This window comes from Camelina sativa, chromosome 10 (assembly GCF_030686135.1).
Source record: "Camelina sativa cultivar CO46 ecotype springtype chromosome 10, ASM3068613v1".
NCBI lineage: Eukaryota > Viridiplantae > Streptophyta > Magnoliopsida > Brassicales > Brassicaceae > Camelina > Camelina sativa.
The window spans coordinates 19969825-19991245 of NC_141889.1; the positions used below are offsets into that span (position 1 = coordinate 19969825).

At 31.5% G+C, this 21421-nt stretch overlaps 2 protein-coding genes and 1 pseudogene across 4 annotated transcripts; 1 reads left to right on the forward strand and 2 right to left on the reverse strand.

Annotated features, from left to right (window-relative positions):
* Positions 1–2968: 2968 nt before the first annotated feature.
* LOC104719229 (protein OS-9 homolog) lies at positions 2969–6010 on the reverse strand. 2 transcript variants are annotated; one of them, XM_010437092.3, is made up of 8 exons: positions 5714–6010; positions 5511–5587; positions 4342–4545; positions 4185–4256; positions 3984–4078; positions 3830–3896; positions 3645–3751; positions 2969–3470 (listed from the first exon to the last, which is right to left on the reverse strand). In XM_010437092.3, exons 1-8 carry the CDS (start codon positions 5805–5807, stop codon positions 3338–3340), a joined length of 849 nt encoding a protein of 282 aa, XP_010435394.1. In that variant the 5' UTR covers positions 5808–6010; the 3' UTR covers positions 2969–3337. The 2 variants fall into 2 exon arrangements, with proteins under 2 accessions (XP_010435394.1, XP_087325421.1); XM_087469295.1 differs by having other exon boundaries at positions 2969–3528; positions 5714–5953.
* A 12301-nt stretch (positions 6011–18311) lies between these two features.
* Positions 18312–19068, forward strand: LOC104719230 (uncharacterized). Its single transcript, XM_010437095.2, has one exon. The coding sequence runs from the start codon at positions 18448–18450 to the stop codon at positions 18937–18939; it is 492 nt and encodes a 163-aa protein (XP_010435397.1). The 5' UTR covers positions 18312–18447; the 3' UTR covers positions 18940–19068.
* An 880-nt stretch (positions 19069–19948) lies between these two features.
* LOC104719232 (peptidyl-prolyl cis-trans isomerase CYP28, chloroplastic-like) lies at positions 19949–21067 on the reverse strand (annotated as a pseudogene). The gene is made up of 2 exons (XR_015569294.1): positions 20392–21067; positions 19949–20302 (listed from the first exon to the last, which is right to left on the reverse strand). The product of XR_015569294.1 is annotated as a peptidyl-prolyl cis-trans isomerase CYP28, chloroplastic-like (transcript).
* Positions 21068–21421: the final 354 nt, after the last annotated feature.

A 21421-nucleotide genomic window follows, 5' to 3' on the forward strand; every position in this document is an offset into this window, starting at 1 on the left:
GTGCTTTTATAAAAGGCAGACTTCTGTGCGAGAATGTAATTCTAGCTGCTGAGTTAGTCACAGACTTCAACAAGAATGGACCGGTCACCAGAGGATGCCTCCAGATTGATATTTCAAAGGCTTTTGACAACATACATTGGGAGTTCCTGATTAATATCCTCAAAGCTTACAATCTCTCGGATGTGTTTGTTGGGTGGTTAGTAACTTGCTTCACTTCTCCATCCTTCTCGGTGGCTATGAATGGTGAACTCATAGGCTACTTCCCAGGCAAAAAAGGGCTCAGGCAGGGAGACTCCATCTCAGCACCCTTGTTTACTTTGGTCATGGATGTTTTATCGAAACAACTGGATATTGCGGCTTCTCAGGATCGGTTTAAACCCCATCCTTTGTGTATGGATCCTCTTATCACTCATCTCAGTTTTGCTGATGACCTCCTAGTCTTTTTTGATGGAACTGAAACCTCTCTGGTAGCAATTCTTGGAGTCCTGGAACAATTTAAACTAGTATCTGGGCTTGGGGTTAATCTCACAAAATCATGTCTCTTTCTTGATGGCAACGACAGGAATGATATCAGGGGGATAGCAATGCGACAGGGGTTAACTCATGGTTCTTTACCTGTCAAATACCTTGGCGTTCCCCTCATTACACAGAAACTCTCTCCAACGGACTATCAACCTCTTATAGATAGAGTCAAAAGCCGCATTTCGGGTTGGACTCATCGACATCTCTCATTCGCAGGCCATCTCCAACTACTTAAGTCAGTCATCAATAGCACCATCAATTTCTGGAATTCGATATTTCTACTTCCAAACAAGTGTCTTGAAGAGTTGGAGCAAATTTTCAGTTCCTTTTTGTGGAAGGGAGTGTCTGAGTCAGCCCGAGGAGCCAAGGTCTCTTGGGAGACAGTTTGCTCGCCTAAATCTTCAGGAGGACTGGGGCTCAAAAGACTAGTTGACTGGAATCAGATTTTTGGATTGAAGCTAATCTGGTTAATTTTTTCTCAGGCGGGTTCACTGTGGGTTTCCTGGGTTAAAAAATACCTAATAAGAGGAAGAAGTTTCTGGACAGCAGATTTCAGGTCTACAGGGAGTTGGATTTGGAGAAGACTTGTTAAATTAAGGGAATTGGCAAGGTCTTTTATCTGTTGTGAGATTGTCTCAGGCATGGGAGCTCTGTTCTGGCATGATAACTGGACAGGACTAGGTTCTCTGCTAGACATAGTGGGTGATTCAGGACCAAGGCTGTCTGGGATTGGTTTGTACGCTAAAGTGTCTGAAGCAGTATCAAACGGTCATTGGTCGAGTCCTCGAGGACGCAACCCAGCCATGCATCTGCTGAGATCCTGCCTCATCGCTCAGAATCTCCCCTCTGACGATATGGGAGTCGATATCTTCAGTTGGAAGCTCACATCTGACCAACCTGGTGGTACCTTCTCCTCAATGAAAACTTGGAAGCGGCTTCATCCTCATGGACCCTCGGTTTCATGGCACACTCAAATCTGGTTCAAGGAGAACATCCCAAAAATGGCATTTATGGCTTGGCTCACAACGCTTGACAGGCTTACAACAAGGGACCGGCTAAGGAGATGGAACCTGCAGGTACCTTCCACTTGTCTACTGTGTATTGCAGGGGAGGAGACTCGGGACCATCTATTCTTCCGCTGCCCCTACTCAAAAGTTTTATGGCTTGACTTCTTCGCTCATCTCCAACCCCAACCTCAGCTACCAAACTCGTTCAGCGGTTATCTACATTGGATTAAGTCTCCTACCACAAATAGGAAGCTTAATATCATTTGTAAACTGTTGTTTCAAGCTCTTCTCTACAATATCTGGATGCAACGAAATGCAAGACTCCATTCAGGCTCTTTTCTATCGGAGGCAAGGCTAAGAAAGGCCATTCAATTACAAATGAGAAGGAGTCTCACAGGATTGGATAGGGATGCGATCAATCCAATTCCCTCAGCCATCCAGGATACCTACCTTTACCTATGGTTCGAAAACTTCCAGCTCACATAACATAGCAAGACTGCTCCCGCAATCAAGCTCCCTCTACCTTTTAGCTTCATTTATAAATCGTTTTCCTCCTGAATGTGTGTGTTTTTTCCTGTCTTTTTACTTTGTAAAAGAACAATCTGGTTCCATATATATAAAACGGTATCTCTTTTTTTTAAAAAAAAAAAAAAAAAAAAAAAAAAACTAACCGGAGCATATTGGGTTTGTTACTTAACATGAGCATATTAGGTGAACGAAAAGAAAGTTGTTGATGATATTGACATTAGACTGGTTAACCAGATATGTTCTAGTTTTTTGGAATATATACGATACACTGAACAACTGAATGAGATGTATTATCATTTACCAATAGTCTACGTACCATATATCATATATTATAGAAATAGTATATGAAAACTTAAGATAAAATGGATAAGGAAAAACAAAATAAAAGATAAGATAAAACAAATTAAGCAAGAGCAATAAAAGATAAGCAAAAATATGGTTGTAATTCTTCTAATGTTTACTCTGATTCTACAACTCGGCTGCCTTGGCTACAAAAGCAGTTGCGTATTGATCTAGCTCGTTCATTTCAATATAATCATATTTCGACGGGAAGAAAGAAAGAAGCTTCTAATGCGATAATGGCCCGGGAATTGGAAAGTAAACTCTCTAGACTCTGCCAAGGTCTATCCCTTTGTTGTACAAGGGTTTTGTTTATATATGATGTGTTCCATGGCACGCACTGGATTTCACCCGGCTGATCCTCATCCCATTGCTTAACAGTTATCCCTCTATGGATTAGCTAGGATGTGGGGTTTGTTTAGTTTAATTAAGTGGTCCTATTACCCACAAAGTCTGCTTTGCATTGTTGTTGTACGTTAGAAAATAGCCATTCTAATACAGTAAAACTTTATGTTGGGGTTTTGTATACGGACCAATATGCTTTTTTGGATAGCATAAGCAAAATAGCACTCTGAGGAAAACCTTTTGGTCTTCTAGTTATCATATCTACTTTAAGATAAATTCGTGAACATATTCTTTGATTACAAATATAACTTTTCTCGAAATAGAACAAACACGCTAACAAAATCACTAGTTAAACGGAAACATATATGTGTCAATCAACCATTGCCCTCTCTGAATCACAACTAATTGAAATGCTGCTTTTAGTATGCATAAGGTTACACAGAGAGAGAGTGTGTGTATCATCATCCTACCGGAAAGCATTCCCAATCAAAACTATGAACACTACATCAGGTAACACCGACAATGGAGATATGTAGTAGTTCTTTTATGTACAGTCGCTGTTTTACTCTTACTCTTGTGATTCAATTAGGCGGTTTTCAAGAATCAGCTATCATCTTAGGTGATTCGCCTACAACTTGTTCTTCTTCCTTGTTTCTTCTTGCATCTTCTTCCACTGGGATCGCATTACAGTGGATTGTGTGTGACACTGGTTTCACTAGCTGGAACAGCCTACAATCCCCCACAAGCAGTTTACTTATAAAGCGGTGACTCGTGTTTCAACTTTCAACTAATGGTAATTAGCATGCAAGATGAAACATATGGTTACATTCTGATGTGGACATTTAATTGAGCAGGAAGAAAATTCACTTTGAAATTGGCCTTACGGGAAATAACATTACTTACGGATGCTTGCACAAGGTTGGGCACTGAACAGTCAGTGCGTACTTGCAAGTGGATAACTCAGTGATTGAAGTGACCATTGCCCTGGTTTCCGCGCATACAAACCTCACCTGCATAGAGCAATTTCAAGTATAATGAATCGTAAGGCAAATGAGTCCGAATGCAATGCAGGAAACTAAATTAGATACCTCGACTTCTCGGGGTGATCCAGTAAGATCACAGGTGGTCCCATTGGTGTATACATGAGAGTGATACCTACAACAACAACAACAACACCATAAGAGATTAGCTGAGATATATCTTTCTGCTGCTATAAAGGTTATGTAAAACCTCGGCTTATACCTCTGAGATGCATCAGTGGAAGCATCAGATACAGTTTGATTAAAAGCCGCAGTTGCCTCTGGGTCAAAAGTACCCAATAAAAACTCTTGAACAATCTGCGGTGGTTAGGATACAAGGGCCACAGGCATTACACAGTGAGTGATTGTAGGATTAAAGAAGAGAAACAAGTGATAAAAATAGAGAGAAATCAGAAAAGCAAACCTTTTCATCCTCAACGTGTAGCTGCCGTACATACCTCTGATGACAAAACTCATAAGACCACCAACCCTCTTGCTGCTCATATCCAGTGAATGATTAGTGTTATAGAAATTTGTTAATCAGTGTCAAAAGAAACCATTTTTATTAAAAATGCGCTTACCCTAATGAGACATTTTTCATTAAGTGATTGGAGCAATTCATCAGGAGTCCTTAGCTTCACCTGTTTGTGTGTATCCATCATCACAGTACTAATATTTTGCTGAGTAGAAGTCCATCCACTTGTTGCCTTTACCTCCTTTGGTAAGTAACATAAAAATCGACCCCCATGCTTATCCACCATAACCATAGATTCCAGATTCTCACCCTATTATAAAACAATACTATAGATCAAAACGACAGAGATTCTCAATGTTACAACTATATCTACTCATGTCAAAGTGCAAAAATAAGCTACAAATGGATCTAAACTGTGATTAAAAACACCAACGCTTATCCACCATAACCAATAGACTACAGATTAAGACCCTATAAACAACAATATTAGAGGATCAAAACGCCAAAATCAAAGGGGCCTCTATGTTACAACTATTTCTACTCATAGCAACTCAGTTCAAAGAGCAAAAAATAAGCTTCAAAACTATCTAACTAATACCCTCCCACACTTATCCACCAGAGCCATATATTCTAGATTATCACCCTGCAAAACAACAATATTAGAGAACCAAAATGCCAAATTCAGAGAAGGATCTCTATGTTACAACTTACAACTATCTCTACTCAACGTATCTAAGGTCAAAGTGAAAAAAACCCCTTCAAATCTATCTATATTATGATTAAAACGCCCACACTTATCCACCATAACCATAGATTCCAGATTATGACCCTACAAACAACAATATTAGAGAATCAAAACGCCAAAATCACAGAGGGATATCTATCTTACAACTACCTCCACTCAAAGTAACTCAGGTCAAAGTGCAAAAACAAGCTTCAAAAACTGTATAAATTGTGGTAAAAACGCCCAAGCTTATCCACCATAACCATAGATTTCAGATTATCACCATGTTAATAACAATAAAATGAGAATCATAACGCAAAATCACAAGGAAATCTATGTAACAACTATCTCTACTCACTATAACTAAGATCAAAATGCAATAAAAAAAAAAAAGCTTTGAAACTATCAAATATGTGACTACAACACAACGCCCATGATCCACCATACCATAACCATATATTCTCACTTAGTTAATAAAACGCCAAAGTCACAGCGAAACTCTATTCAAAAAATTAAGCTTGAAAATACAAATCTGAAGATTGAGTCATTACCGGGTGAAAAGGTGAATCTTGAGGAAGGAACTCAATCTTGTACTTTGGTTCACGATTGTTTCTGCTGAACGTTCCAACTAATACATGAAACATTTTTATTCATTACCTAAACTCGAATTTTGATCGGAAATGAAGAGAAGAGAGAAAGAGAGAGAGAGAGAGAGAGAGAGAGAGAGAGAGAGAGAGAGGAAGTGATAATAGACCTAGATGAGCAGGGAAGATCTGATCGGACAGGACATGAGAGCTTGAAGACAATGCAAGTATTACAAGACATAACAAGATTGGCGTGATTCTCATCTTCTTACACAGATTGTGAAGCGAATTAGCACCGGACGGTTACAGGCGACGGCGAAGTAAGACGATGAGATCGCTCATCGCTTGTTTTTATTAGCTGCGGCGATGTGACTAATAATAAGACGTCCACGCAGTTCATCCAATTAAATTCGACACGTAATGTTATATGACCCGACAAAAATGTAATTCCATCGGTTAACATTTTCGGAAAGAAATTCTATTAAACCAGAGGCGTATTTGTATTGCGTTCGTTAAAACCGGTTTAATCAACCTTATCCAATTTTTTTTTTTTTTAAAAGGGTATGGAAATGGAAATGAGTTTTGAATTTAAGTTAAAGATGGTTTTATGTTCTTATTATATTTTGAATTTAACAATATTACATCTTTTGTCATTATATGTAGTTTTCATGTATAACAAAAAATTTTTTTTTTTTTTTTGAGAAATTTGAGTAAGTTAACCAATGTAGTGATGATGGTAGACTTAATTATCTTAGATTTGTATAGTAAATATTCTATATATATGGTAGATCAACGTAGTATATTAAAATGTAGTCATTGTAGAGTAATTTAAAATAGATTTATTTAGTAGATTTAGTCCATTTGGTGACATGCTTAATTGTCAAAGATTTATGTGACAGATTTACAAGGGGAATACATTTTGGTAGACTTTGTACCATTTATAACAGAATTATGTGTCAAATTAATCTAATAAAGAGAGCTATGTGTTAGATTTTTTTAGTATGTAGAATTGGGTAAACAAATTTGTAGAGAAAATGCATTTTTCTCGAATCACAAAAGCCAACCCCGAAAAATTACTTTGATGGTCCAGAAAATTGGATGATTCACTTTGATTCTATGGAAGTAAACCAAAAATGTAATAAGATAATTAATATTTTATTTCTTATTTAGTAGACAATGTTATGTAGTATATGTAAAAAAATATTCATTTATGTAAAAGTTCCTCATCGTTTAGCCAATTAACACAGGCCAATTAACACAGACTAATGTGAAACATATGTTCAGCTTAGCTAAACTAGAACATATTCTAACATTTGTCAAAAACACTCTTGAAAATATCTACATATACGGTTCGATATCGTGGGCTCCGAGAAAGAACAAAGTGCATAAGATGCATCAAAATTCTTCTTTATAATTGGTATTTTAGAGATTTGAGCAACAATACGAGAAGAGTTTTGGTACTGCTTAAAACAAATGGGATTGTTGTCCATAGTTTTTCATTCAATTATAATGTTCTTTAAGACAAGTAATCGAAATTTCTCTTTTTTGACGAGCTAAGATTTAGCCAAATATAGGATAAAAAAAAGAGACGGGTTACAAATGATGGTCGAAACTGAGGCTAAAGAGACTGTCCAGACTAACGTAATTAATATGATATCAAATTGTGCAACTTCTACAATCGCTTATCAAATTAATACAAATTAATAAGGTTTGTTTCTCTAGTATCAGTTTTTGGTTTATAATTTAGAATAAAGTAATTTTACCTTAAAAATATAATTTGTATGGTGTGTATTTGTTAAACAGTTTATAATACAAAAACAACTAGATAGTAATCATTTGATAGTTAAGATAGTATTAATTTGATATCCGACAAAAAAACTCCACAAAAATCTCACTATTGATCCGAACAGCTCATATCGAACAAATTAATAAACTTATAAAAAATGTTTTTTTGCCGTGTTGCAGTACAAATTACCGATTAGTACCTAGTTGAATATCTACATTAGTGTTTTTAAATACAAAATTAAAATAAATCTTCATTTTCAGAAGAGTTACAATTTATGCCACTACTTTTATCTATGTATCCAAACAACTTTATAAATAATTATCTACAATTCATATAACCAAACACAATTAAAAGATTTTAACATTGCAAACCAATCAGAATTTAAAAATTAAAATTTTTGTATATAAATATCCAAATTATTATTTTAATAATTATATTTGGAAGATTTTGTTCAGATTTTAATTTATGATTTTAAATCTATATATTTTTTTCTACATATGTTGTGATTTGAATTTTTTAAAACAAAGATATATTACTCAATCTACGAAGAAAATTATGTATTTTAATGTTCCACATCGGCAGATTGGTAAAAATAAATTTATCTGTTTGATAAATTAACAAATTTTATTTTCTTACAATTAGAATACAATAATTAATATTTTCAATATTTCTCAAAATAATAATGCAAATATAACAAACAATTATAATATTATATATATGAAACAAATTAAAATACTATAATATTCTAAAATAATTAGTATTTAAAAATATATATGTAGATTTACCAAACAATCGATAAAATAAAATTTCTTTGTTTCACACTGACACATAAATTAAAACAATTCATTAAAACAATTAATTACACCTAAGCACAATATTTGGTGACTCACAATATTAGCCAACTGGTGTCCCGTGGAAAGAATAAAATATTTTTTTGATTTGCGACCGTGACAAAGTTTTTCATATCAGATCATAAAACAATAAACAAGGAGTGATTAGAAAAAAATAAAGAAGTAGGTTTTCTTTGAGAAAAGAGTTTCACTGACAAAGTTTGAGTCAAGCTTAGGTCAATAGACAAAGCTTAGGTCAAGCTTAGGTTAATAAACTTAGTGTTGATCTACTTGTGTGATTCCAAATATATTGCCAAACTCGTCAGCTGCTGTCGTGTCGTCAGGCCGTCATCTTCACCGTCTTCATTTTCGAGAAAAACTGTCGTCGATCCGCCGCTTTCATCTTAACACTGTCTCGACCTGTCTTCATTGTCTCGAGTCTCGACCAAGCTTCTCCGATCGGTTTGATTTTCTGTCACAAAATCTTTGTTTGGAAAGTGGATTTCGATAAAGAAGAGGAGATACATACAGTACATATGAATATGATAGGATCGAATAAAAAAGAAAAATAAAAGTGGCCCATTAAAGATTTTGGTTGTACTACAATTGGCCCAATTTTGTATTTTTTTAAAAGACATAGTTAATGGTATCTAACTTTTTTAATCGGTTGTTAACTTCAAATCTTGATCCATTGATTATTTGTATTTGTAATAATATTATAGAATAACAAACATATATTTTTCTTTATTTGTCAGTGTTAAAATAATAAATCGTTTATCAAAAACATTTTGATATATATATATATATATATATATGAAAAACATTTCCAACACGTATCCACTTCTTTAATTTTCAAAAATATCGCTTCTACGATTCCATACGCTTCCGCTTCCGCACACCCGCTTTCGATTCCATACAGCTTAGGTGTGCAGTCATGACGTTGGTTGTGATCTTGAGGTTATTAAACTAAACTTGGGATTAGTTATTGAACCGGATTCCTGAGATCGTAAATGGAGTTTTTTTTTAAAGTTAAAACTGGAGTTGTTATCACTAAATTGTTAGTTCGGTTTAGTTTAATTATTGAAGTGAGCAAAGCTATTTTCCAAAATTTAGTTTAAAATATAAAATATGAATTTGATGTGTCTATAAAATATGTGTTTTAAAAAATGTGTTTACAAAAAAAAATTATATTAAAATGGAGTTGTTATTATTAAATTGCTATGGTTTAGTTTAATTATTGAACTGATCAGAGCTATTTTCCAAAAGGCTCCTATTGGTAACTTACTAGGTACAGTCCCGTGCATATGCGCGGGTTGTTATATTAGTTATATTAATTCATTTTAGTTTATGTAATAATCATAAAACTATTAGAATTTTATGAGAAGATTTTTTAATAAAAATTTTAAAATAGTATTTCTGAAAAATGAGATTGAAGATGATGTATTTTTGAAATTCTCCGTAAAAATACATATCTAACAAACAAATTTTGTAAATGTCAATAATACACTTTATTAATTCAAATCATACAATATCAAGATATACCACTTATTTAAAAACTATTGTTAATGGTAAAAATATAAATTTACTATGATATTCAAAATTTACCTAAACCATTTAATAATTAAATTCCAAAATTATTTTTTAAGTATCAATTAAATATATTTTCTATAAAATCATATGAAATGCAATAAAAACATCCCAAAGATTAATTTACTTTTTAATCTTGTTTATATTCACCTTAGTTTAAGCTATATTGCTAGGTAAAATTCTAACGATTTATTCTTTATAGTAAAATTTTGGAAATGGAATATCAAATTGTGTTTTATATAGAAAATCATTAAATTACAAATTTTTGAATTAAAGAAAAATTATAATGATCTTTATACAATTATATTTTGGATCACAAGAACTAAATAAAATGATTACAAATTTTTTGGAGGTAAGAGAGAGTTAAAAAATTTATTTAATAATTCGATTAGAATAGTTTATTTTGTTAAAACATTGCATACTTTCAAAAATAAAATAAATATACATGAATGAAGATGATTTTTTTAGCTTCATTCCCTCATTGGGTTTTGATCGAAATTTAGTATTGTTGAATCTGCATCTATAATTGTTTTTTACAATCACCAAAAATTTATTATACATTTGTAATTAAAAATTAAAAAATAATCAGAAGAAAAAGAAGGAAGGAAGAAATACATATAAAAAACATTTGAACAAAATAAGATAAATATTACAAAATATATAATCACACTCTTATCATGAGTTATGAACCCATGCAAGAACATAAACAAAACAAAAAAAAAATATTTAGAATTTGAGATATGGTGGATGATGATGTGAGAATGGTTATTAATAGGATTTCAAGGGATGGAAGTTACATTTCTAAAATAATTTATTAGACATATGTAATTGAGAATTAAAAATAATAAGAAGACTAAGAAGGAAGGAAGAAATACATAAAAACAAAGAAATAAATTTTGAATAAAATAAGATAAATCTAATAAAATATATAATCACACTCTTACCATGAGTTTTGAATCCAAGCAAGAACATAAACAAAACAAAGAAAATATTTAGAATTTGACATATGGTGGATGATGATGTGAGAATGGTTATTTATAAGATTTCATGAGATGAAAGTTACATTTCTAAAATAATTTAATTAGAGGAGTTACAGTTATAATTTATAGTGTGTTTGAATGAAAATGAATGGAAAAATAGTCAATTCATATTTATGTCATTTCACTTACAATTTAGTAGTAAAGTGTGGATTTAAAGTATAAATTAATGTACATTATTATATTTTTACTTAATTAAAAAGAAATATTTTTTTTAGAAATTAAATGCTAAATGGACCAAGGAGAGAGTGAATAATTGTTTTTTGCAGCCACCAAAAATTTATAATACATATGTGATTGAAAATTAAAAATATAAGAAGACAAATAAAGAAGGAAAAATACCTAAAAACAAAGAAATAAATTTGAACAAAATATAAGAGAAATCTAAAAAAGTATATAATCACACTCTTACCATGAGTTTTGAACTCATGCAAGAACATAAACAAAACAAATAATATATAGAATATGAGATATGGTGGATGATGATGTGAGAATGATTATTTATAAGATTTCAAGGGATGTAAGTTACATTTCTAAAATAATTTATTATACATATGTAATTAAAAATTAAAAATAATAAAAATACAAAGAAGGAAGGAAGAAATACATAAAAACAAAAAAAAAATTGTACAATTATATAATCACATTCTTACTATGAGTTTTGAACCCATGCAAGAACATAAACAAAATTAAAAAAAAATATTTAGGATTCTAGATATGGTGGATGATATGTGAGAATGATTATTTATAAGATTCCAAGGGTTGAAAGTTACATTTATAATATAATTTAATTAGAGGAGTTACAATTATAATTTATAGTGTGTTGGAATGAAATGAATAGTCAAATAAAATAGTCAATTCATAATTTATGTAATTTCAGTTACAATTTAGTAGTAAAATATGGATTTAAAGTATAGATTAATGTACATTATTACATTTTTATTTAATTTAAAATAATTATTAATTTTTAAAAACTTAAATGCTAAATGGACCAATAAAGAGAGAGTGAAACCTTACTTTTATATATATGATTGAGGAAGAAAAAAACTTGGAGGAATAAGAATTTAAAAAAATGAGAAAAATGATAGAACACTAATGAGTAAGGAAATTTGTTCCTTATCAAATTTGAAGAGGAACCATTTTCTTCTATGATTCTAAAAAAATGAACTACTAGGAATAGTGTGGGGTCTACATGTTAAAATTTGGAAAATAAATTACTTGTAAATGGTAACAAAAATGAAAAAAAAAACAAGGAACAACACATTCTATTCTAAAAATTGGTCACCAATTGGACCATTTAGTTAAAAATATAAAGATGAATTTGATGTGTCTACATAACGTGTGTTCTTCAAAAAAAGTGTTTACAAAAAAAAATTCTATTAAAACATCATATGGTGCATTGTTATGCTCATATATGTGGTTGGTGTTCTTCGAAAAATATCAGGATCAAGCTATCTCAAATCCTAAATATCGAGGTTACACAAAAACATATAGGCTCAATAACCAAAAGCTTTGTAGTCACTAAGCAATTTTTAACATATCAGAAAGAAATAGAAAAAAATAATTATCGATTGAAAAATATATTATATTTTTACATTTGCAACATTATCTTTCTCATTAGATATAAACATTGACAAATAGAGAACATAACTATAATTCCAAAATTTAGCCATATAAATAAAAATTAATTCCGATAAGCAAAAAACATCTCCCGGTTTAGGTAAAGCTAGTTCTCCTGATTTTTGTCTGATATGGTTTTTTTATTTTGTAAACACTAATTTCTCAAATTCAAAACTCTTTGTCAATCTAATCTTTGCAATTAAGGTATTCATGGCCACGATGACTATAATTGTTCGAGCTTCTACATGTTTTTCGAGATGAAACATTATTAGACTCTGCGTTTCTCTCCCGTCAGCTGTCGAAGTCGAACATCTGAGATCTCTCCACTTCCGTGGTTATTAATTGCATCCTCGTATCTCAGTTGTTCGATTGTGATTTTTACATATAGGCCAAAGTCACGAGCTGTCTTTTTTGTTATTTTCACAAAAGGAGGATCACAAAGAATCCAACTTAATTATAGCTAATGGTCATGAATTCTATATAAGGCTGATTTATGAACATGCAATAATGTATATGTAAGTAAATTAGAAACGAAGTACAGTTATAAGAAGCTCCACATAGCTAGATAAAAATTTTAAATAAATAAAACAAAAATCGGAATTGTTTAGATAACATGTTAAGAAACAAACAAATTAAAGATGTTCAAAGAGTATATATTTCTCCAAGAATATAATGATTTCTAGTTGCCTCTTGTTCTGAAGGTGTGAATTTTCCATGGCCATCATACAATTGAGTTTCTAATTCGAGTTGCTATAATGAGAAAATAGACAAATTAAGAGTGATATCTCCTTATGAGTTAAAAAATTAAGCAAATATAAAGGGTGGTGAATTATTCCACACGGTCCCTATAATCTTTGTTCCCAATCATAGTTTGTTGATATGAGTGTTTTCACACGAAAATAAATATAAATAGTAAAAGAAAGTATAACTTACTTGTACATGTCAAGTATCTCGCCAAACCTGTTGTGTATGTTTTCCGGATGTGAAGGACTCGGGCTTGCACTCGCTAAGATGTCTTGTACCGCTTGACCTCATTAAGAAATGCAACTGATTGTGCCATTGCTATATAAAGGAGGAAGATAGTGTTTTCTTTGAAATGAGGTAATTGTTTACTTTGATGAGTTTATAGTAAAGTACTCAACCTAGGGTATCGAATATCGTAAATCTTGGAGGGCAAGTACAATCTTTGATATTGAATACGTTTAAGATTTTTTGGTAACCGATGATATAGGCATGATTGATATAGGAGGAGGATTTTTAGTTAATTATTTCTAGGAAAAAAAGGTAATAGTGGAGGATATAGAGGAATATACTTAAAATATGTTTTTTTGCGATTAATGATATTGATTGATAGTTGTTTTTGTAGATTTTAAGAGCATACGAAGACCTAACGGACACTTCCGAATCCAGTAATATACGTAAAGGCCCAATAAATGCAAAATCATGCTTCAACATTTAGGCCCAATTAACATTTGTAATGAACCACTCATCAACAGGTGGGTTAACGGATAAACGCGCGGACCCTTCAGTCAAACGGGTCTAATCCATAATTCCGATTTTCTATGACAGATTCACCGTTCTCAATTTCAATTAAGCTTCTCCTTCCTAAATAATTCAATGGCAATTTAAATAATTAAGTTAGATATTTTGGACATTTTTAATTTTATACTTCTCTTTTAATAATAAAAAAATGTTTTAACTAGGTTGACATCCGCGCTACGCCGCGAGATATTTTCTTAATTCGTTTATCTTATTATAAAAATAATTTGTAGTAATTAAATAAAATTTATTAGTAATCAAATTCAATGGTGGTTATGAGGGAGCAAGTACAACGACAAAGAGCTAATTACATCTGGTTTTAATTTTGGACTTTTCGATGTTTTTTATTTTCTTTTGATCAAGGTCTTTTCTTTTGGATGTCTTTCCTAATTATTTTCTTATATATACTTTTTTGATTAATTGAGTTTGGCTTCGTAAACAGGTTTTAATAAATATGTTTATTTTATTTTAATATTTTATTTAATAAACAAACATAGAATACATTAAATCAATTATAAATAACAACTTAAAAATTTAATGCTTATTTAATTGAGCGGGTTTAATTAATCATAAACTACTAATTATTAAACATGTGGTAGTTCAAAGATTTTTTAACAAATTAAAATTAGAGTATTTATAATGTAATGATATATCCTCTTTAAAATTATTTTCTTTATTTTTAATAATAGTTTTTAAAAAACAATTATTTAAAAGTATTTATACTAAATATAGTGGCTAATTCATAAATCCGCTAACATAACCGGTTTTAACAATTACACCAATGCTAAAACTATTAATTGAGTTACAAATTATATGTATATATAATGCTATATAATGCTAGGATGTTGGATTTTTATTTAAAAATTGTTAGAGGGGTAATTTCGTCTTTTCATTAAAGAAGAGGGGTATGTAGAATTAAAGTGGATGTGTAGAAAAGAATTCTTGGGATAGGAGTACAACATAATTAAATCTTTAATTTAATTCGGTTTAAATCATGTTATATTTGTTTTATTATTTTATTTATTTGTTTCAGTAAATAGTGAACCGAGCAAAACCGATGTTTGTGGGTAATTAGGTGAAAACTATGTTTCAAAGGAGATATAGATCTTGAACTATGGAGTATGAGAGATAAATTGAGAAATATTTTCTGGAAGATATATAGCACGTGATAATAGATTAAGCTCTATCTGGCTTGATATGATATTCTCTTGGAGAAATATATCGTTTTCCGTATATTTTCTTATTGGTTGAAATTTTATAAATGACATAATATTTATTGTTTATTAATGTTTGTGTTTTTATCCAGAAACTCTCATAGGACATGGAGTACCATTTAAATATCTATAACATCGTAATAAACCATATTTTAAGTTTAATTATACATTTCATCTTAATGCATAGAACTAAATATTTTATATCAAACACAATTAATAAATCATATCAAGTCTATATCTTAGTAAGAATTGAAAATACAAATAAAAATTAACAAAATATAATTCGCAATAAAACTGAATCAACATATTTAAGATATATTTGTTATGTTGTTATCTCATAAGTACTAATTTTAACTCATTTCATAATCAATTTTAAATAAGTGAAAGTTATAAATTAAAAACATATATAAAGATATATAGACATTACCATCAAATTAGTGAAGATTCATTCGTATAAATTATAATTTATTTCGTATTATCTTATGTTTTAAAATATGCATTACAAAAATACATTTGTTCAAATTATAAAATCAAACATAAAAAATATGAATAATATTCTTGAATCATTTTTAAAAAATGATACATATTAATATTTGAATTTTTTTTTAATCTAAAATAAATTTCATCGTTAGACATTCAGTTTAATAATCACTTTTAACTATCTATTTCATCGTAAAACCATAATTCACTTCTTCATGTATTAGAGTTAAAATTTTAATTAAAAAAACTAATATGAGCATCATATGAGATAATATGTATATTGGTTAGTTTTTTAAATTTAACAATAAACAATCAGTAAAAAAATCAGTTAACATCCACGAAAAGTTTGGAAATTCAAAAATATCCTAAATACTGTTATACTATATGTCGTAATTTCATAAGTAATACTTTTGTCAGTTTTCATCAATTAACCAAAAATTCATTCATACAAACTCAGTTTTTCTACTTTTCTTTCAGGTTTAATACTGAATCAACATATTTAAGACATATTTGTTATGTTGTTATCTCATAAGTACTAATTTTAACTCATTCCATAATCAATTTTAAATAAGTGAAAGTTATAAAATAAAAACATATATAAAGATATATAGACATTACCATCAAATTAGTGAAGATTCATTCCTATAAATTATAATATATTTCGTATTATCTTATGTTTTAACATATGCATTACAAAAATACATTCGTTCAAATTATAAAATCAAACATAAAAAATATGTATAATATTCTTGAATCAATTTTAAAAAAATGATATATATTAATATTTGAATTTTTTTAATCTAAAATAAATTTCATCGTTAGACATTCAGTTTAGTAATCACATTTAACTATCTATTTCATCGTAAAATCATAATTCACTTCTTCATGTATTAGAGTTAAAATTTTAATTAAAAAACTAATATGAGCATCATATGAGATAATATGTATATTGGTTAGTTTTTTAAATTTAACAATAAACAATCAGTAAAAAAATCAGTTAACATCTACAAAAAGTTTGGAAATTCAAAAATATCCTAAATACTATTCTACTATATGTCGTAATTTCATAAGTAATACTTTTGTCTGTTTTCATCAATTAACCAAAAATTCATTCCTACAAACTCAGTTTTTCTATTTTTCTTTCAGGTTTTTCATATTACTACATGCATTAAAATCTTTAAAATAAAACATGTAAAACTATACTAATACACATCATGTATTGAATTTTTTTTTAAGTTCATTACTCTTTCAAGGTTTGGTGTGCTTACTTACAATAAAAATTTATATTACAACGATAAATACAATTTATATTCGACTAAAATTATGTTATTCTTTTTAACTTTGTTATTCATTATTTATTGATTAATATACATGTTTAATTAGTTTCGTTTTTGTTAACACATGTCAAATTTTATTGAGAACACACGTACAATCTAATTATAAAGTATATTGAGCTTGTTAGTTTTCCTTTTTGATTAATTTTGTTAGTTTTCCTTTTTGATTTAGAAAAATAATTTTTTTATAATATAAACATATAAAATTCTGTAAATAAAATTAGACACGTGTCATGATCTAATCAATATATTTGACACGTGTCACTATCTTGTTAATGAGTAACTTTGACATTTTTTGAATATAAACATATAAAATTCTGTAAATAGGATTAGACACGTGTCGACATCTAATCAATATATTTGACACGTGTCACAATCTTGTTAATGAGTAATTTTGTCATCAAGGTTTATATAATAAGATATATATATATATATATATATATTATACAAACTACAAAATATAACGACATGACAAAAAAATACTATACAATAAAAATAAAATAAAACTAGAACACAAACAAAAATAAGAAAAAAAAACTAAATATATATCAAAAACACATTAAAAAATCATGTGGTGTACTGCAGGTTCAAACATAATTGATGTTTTGCTAATATCATACAGTTCACTAATACAACTCTGAAATAAAGAATAGCAAATGTTTTACATAATAAAATTGGCAAAAAAAAACCCGCACGTCCGTGCGGGTCGATCCCTAGTTAAAAGTAAAACAACATCACGTATATACAGTCACCGTATATACATCCGTATTAGCACCGTACACACAACCGTATTAAGTATTAACCCAAATCATATTTATTAAACGTATAACTAAAATCTGGTACAGTGATTTAAAACCATTGTACACTGTATGCCGTATGTGCGGTCGCCTAGAACTAAACACTAATTATACTAGACATAGTATTGGTATTTACTAATTTCTGATGGCATCTTTAATTATCGTATCTAGTAAATTACTAATCCACTACTATATTCTTTAACCCGCTTATAATTTTTATTAAGTCCTTCAAATGTTTTAGCTGTATTCCGTTACTCTTCTTCATAATCAGTCAAACATTTCTTTGAATCATTCTGTCATATCATTTATTTACCTTTTATAACCTTAACTAATTTGGTAAAATCACTATAAATAATATTTGCTTACCCTAAATAAGTCCCCTTGGCTCACCAAGTCAAAAGACTAATTTAATATCCAACTGGAAACAAAATTGAACCCCATTTTAATTGGAAATTTAAAATACTCCTAAAAATAGTATAATTTTTCAACTTTCTCCTCCGAAGTTTTGGTTTTAACAGTTCATTTCAATAAACCAGCCAAATATTTTGCGATCACTGTTTTGTTTTGGTTTTTTTTTTTTTTTTTTTTGCGTTTTTGTTTTCTTTCTTTTGCATTCTTGTTTATTCCTTCTCAATCACAACAACAAACTTCTCAAAAACATTGTTTTTTTTTTGTTGAAAATGGGAAGCGAACCAATGAGCCACTTGTCTCTTAAAAAGAAACTCAAATCAAGGTTTTGCATCGCCGGATGTTTTCGTACGACCAATCACCACCACGACATCCCTGACGACATGCCTTCATCTCCGACGACTCCCTCCGGCGCCGCGACGGAGAAATCTACTCAAAGCCCACGTGGTGGTGGAATCAAGACCAAATCTCCACGACTCACTCGGACGTTGTCCAAGTCGCATGAAAAGTGCCGGAGTCTGATCCACCGGATGGGCGGTGGTGTAAGCGGCGTTGGCGGCCACGGGAAGCACATCCGACGTCATACTGCAGACTTTCATTACGATCCGTCGAGCTATGCGCTTAACTTTGATAAAGGAGACGAGGGTGACAATATCAACCGCTTTCCTCTCCGCAACTTCTCGGCTAGGCTGCCTCGTTCGCCGCCTTCTTCGGCTAAGGCCGCCACGGATTCTTCTTTTACGGTTCAAAACCTTTTGCGGTAATGATTGAATTGAATCACACACACATTTCAATCTATCGAATAATATTTTAGCAATTGTAAATATTGAAAGTTCCATTTGACAATTAAAAAAATTTGTTGTTGATATAATGATAGTTGGATAGCTTTTTATTACTTAACATGCGCATGCCAATGCCAATGTTTTTTTTTTCCAATTTGTTTCTTGAACCCTTGTTCCACAATAGACAATATAGCAGTTATCAGTGATTCAGATTGGAAGAAGAATGGTACAGGAGGAAGTTTACCAATAATACTCGGTGCAATGCCAAAATAAGCATATCATTTATCCACGACATTTTCAACTCTCTGAGTTTAAAAACTAGATTCCGGGTGAAATGCGATACTAGACCAAAGATTCAAGAACCGAAACAATTCTAATCCAAAAGTGGCGTAGAATATACGATAACGATTTGAAACCATTCATGGAGGAAAGCCATGTAACCGAACATAACTATCTCTTGGAAAAAAGTTACTGCAACATCCACAGCAAAGAAGATGAGCACGCTTACCCGAGATGTCCACCACCACCATTAATGATTAAGGGTCATCTTAACATGCTTTGAGAAAACTAAAACCCGATGAAATTCCGTCTGGAATAGGCGGAGGTTTGAAACACTCTCATGCCTGGATGCCCTTTTTGTGTCTAACCTACACTCACTACGGCTTCACAATCTGCTAAGCGCAGGGGACATACTCGACATGAGTTGGCAAACATGTTCCAGTAGACTATGTCAGCTCTGCAACCTCCACTTAGTATAAGGACACATTGTTGCCCCTCATAGCTAACAATTTTAATTCTGTTTGTCTCACAGATACTAAGAATTCCACTAAAAAAAAAAAACCTGAATAATCGTTTCTCTACCCTCCTTGAGATGAACCCTTGAATATGTTGGTTTGTTCAACCTAAATCACTTTCTCATCAGATGATTACAACCACAACCTCAATGTTTTCTTAGTCTTTTAGCAAGCAGCAAAAAGACTTGAGAGTAGAATTGTATTAAAATGGTTGCCACATATATTATATATACTAGTAAGGCAGAGTTTAATTAAGAGAGTATTTTAGAAGCAGATTCATAGATTGTATAGAGGGTGACTATAAACACAACTTGACCCAAACATGTTGTAATATACAAAGTTTTAAGGCAGAGTTGGAGAGAGTGAAGGATTAGTGACCTTGAGCTCACCACAGCCACTAATGTAAACCGCCTTAAGAGGTCTATTCCACAAGGATCTTGCGTTTTGAGCTCTCTCGTCTCCAAGAAACTCTGCAAAATCATTAAACTGTCGAATGTTCTCCGACGGCTTATAAGTCGGAATCGAAGATATACTCGTCACCACATCTAACCCTGCAAGAGAGAAAACATGTTACCCCCACAAAAATCACAAACTCAATTCCTTACATTACAAAGATTTCATCAAAAAAAAAAGGGTTAACCTTGAAGCACGGTTCCGAAGACAATGTTACCGCCGTCGAGCTGCGGACACGGACCAGGACCAGTAGTGATTAAGAATTCAACATTCCTATAATCAGGATCGAGTCTGGTTTCATCATTTTCGGATAAGCAAAGAGAGACAACACCAGGACGAGCGTGTGGGAGGGAAAAAGCCTTGGAATTAACAACGTCAGTGTTCCGAGGCAAATCTCTGAGTAAAGATCCAAGCTCCGCCGAATATCGCCGTCCTTCCCCTTGTCTTCCGGCGAGAAAGTACTGACCAGGGAAGATTTTGTGAACTGGAGTGTTTTTGTAAGAAGAGGTACACATGCGTTTGAAAGTGGAGACGGTGATGACGGCCGTATAATCCGAGAGCGACGCGGCCGAGGGGAGTTGAATCGGAGCAAGGAGTGGTGGAGGAGAGTGTGGCGGAGGGATCTGAGCGGAAGTAGGTGGGACAGAGGGAGAAGTCTAGGAAGACGCGATCGGTGATTGTGATGTCAGGGGAAGGTGGTTTGGGTGGTGGTGGAGGAGGAGATACGGTGGCGATGGTGGTGGAGAGGAGGAGGTTACGACGGGACAGAATCGGAGGGATGAGAATGGATGGTGATGCCATGCTGGATGATCATTACGACAAATCGCCTCAAAATCTGAAAAAACAATACAATTACTTCGTTACTGTTGGTAGGCCTACTACGAGTTGGGATAAACGGGTCGAAGAGTCGGGTCGGTTTTTTCGGGTTCACGACTTTTCGATTTTTAAAAAATATGTTTGAAGATAACCGAAATTGTATAATTTTGATTTCGGTTCGGATTTCGGATAATTCGGTTATTAAAATTTCTACTGAACCAAACCTAAATTTCAATGGGTTGTCGAGAGAAAAAGAAAAAACAAACTTTGGGCCAGGCCCAGTACCATTTTTTTTCTCACAAATATTTTAACTTTTATATTATACAAAACTCAGTACAAACAAGCATGTTAGTGGAGCAGCCTCTTGATTAAAAATAGAAACTATTAACTATTACAAAAGA

Excerpts from the sequence above, each read along its gene's own strand:
- LOC104719229 (XM_010437092.3), bottom strand. The coding sequence starts at position 5,807 with ATGAGAATCACGCCAATCTTGTTATGTCTTGTAATACTTGCATTGTCT. Across the intron at positions 4,546-5,510 it reads AAGATTCACCTTTTCACCCG|GGTGAGAATCTGGAATCTAT; the intron begins GTAATGACTCAA and ends GTTTTATAATAG. Across the intron at positions 4,257-4,341 it reads ATGAAAAATGTCTCATTAGG|CAAGAGGGTTGGTGGTCTTA; the intron begins GTAAGCGCATTT and ends GGATATGAGCAG.
- LOC104719230 (XM_010437095.2), top strand. The coding sequence starts at position 18,448 with ATGGGAAGCGAACCAATGAGCCACTTGTCTCTTAAAAAGAAACTCAAA.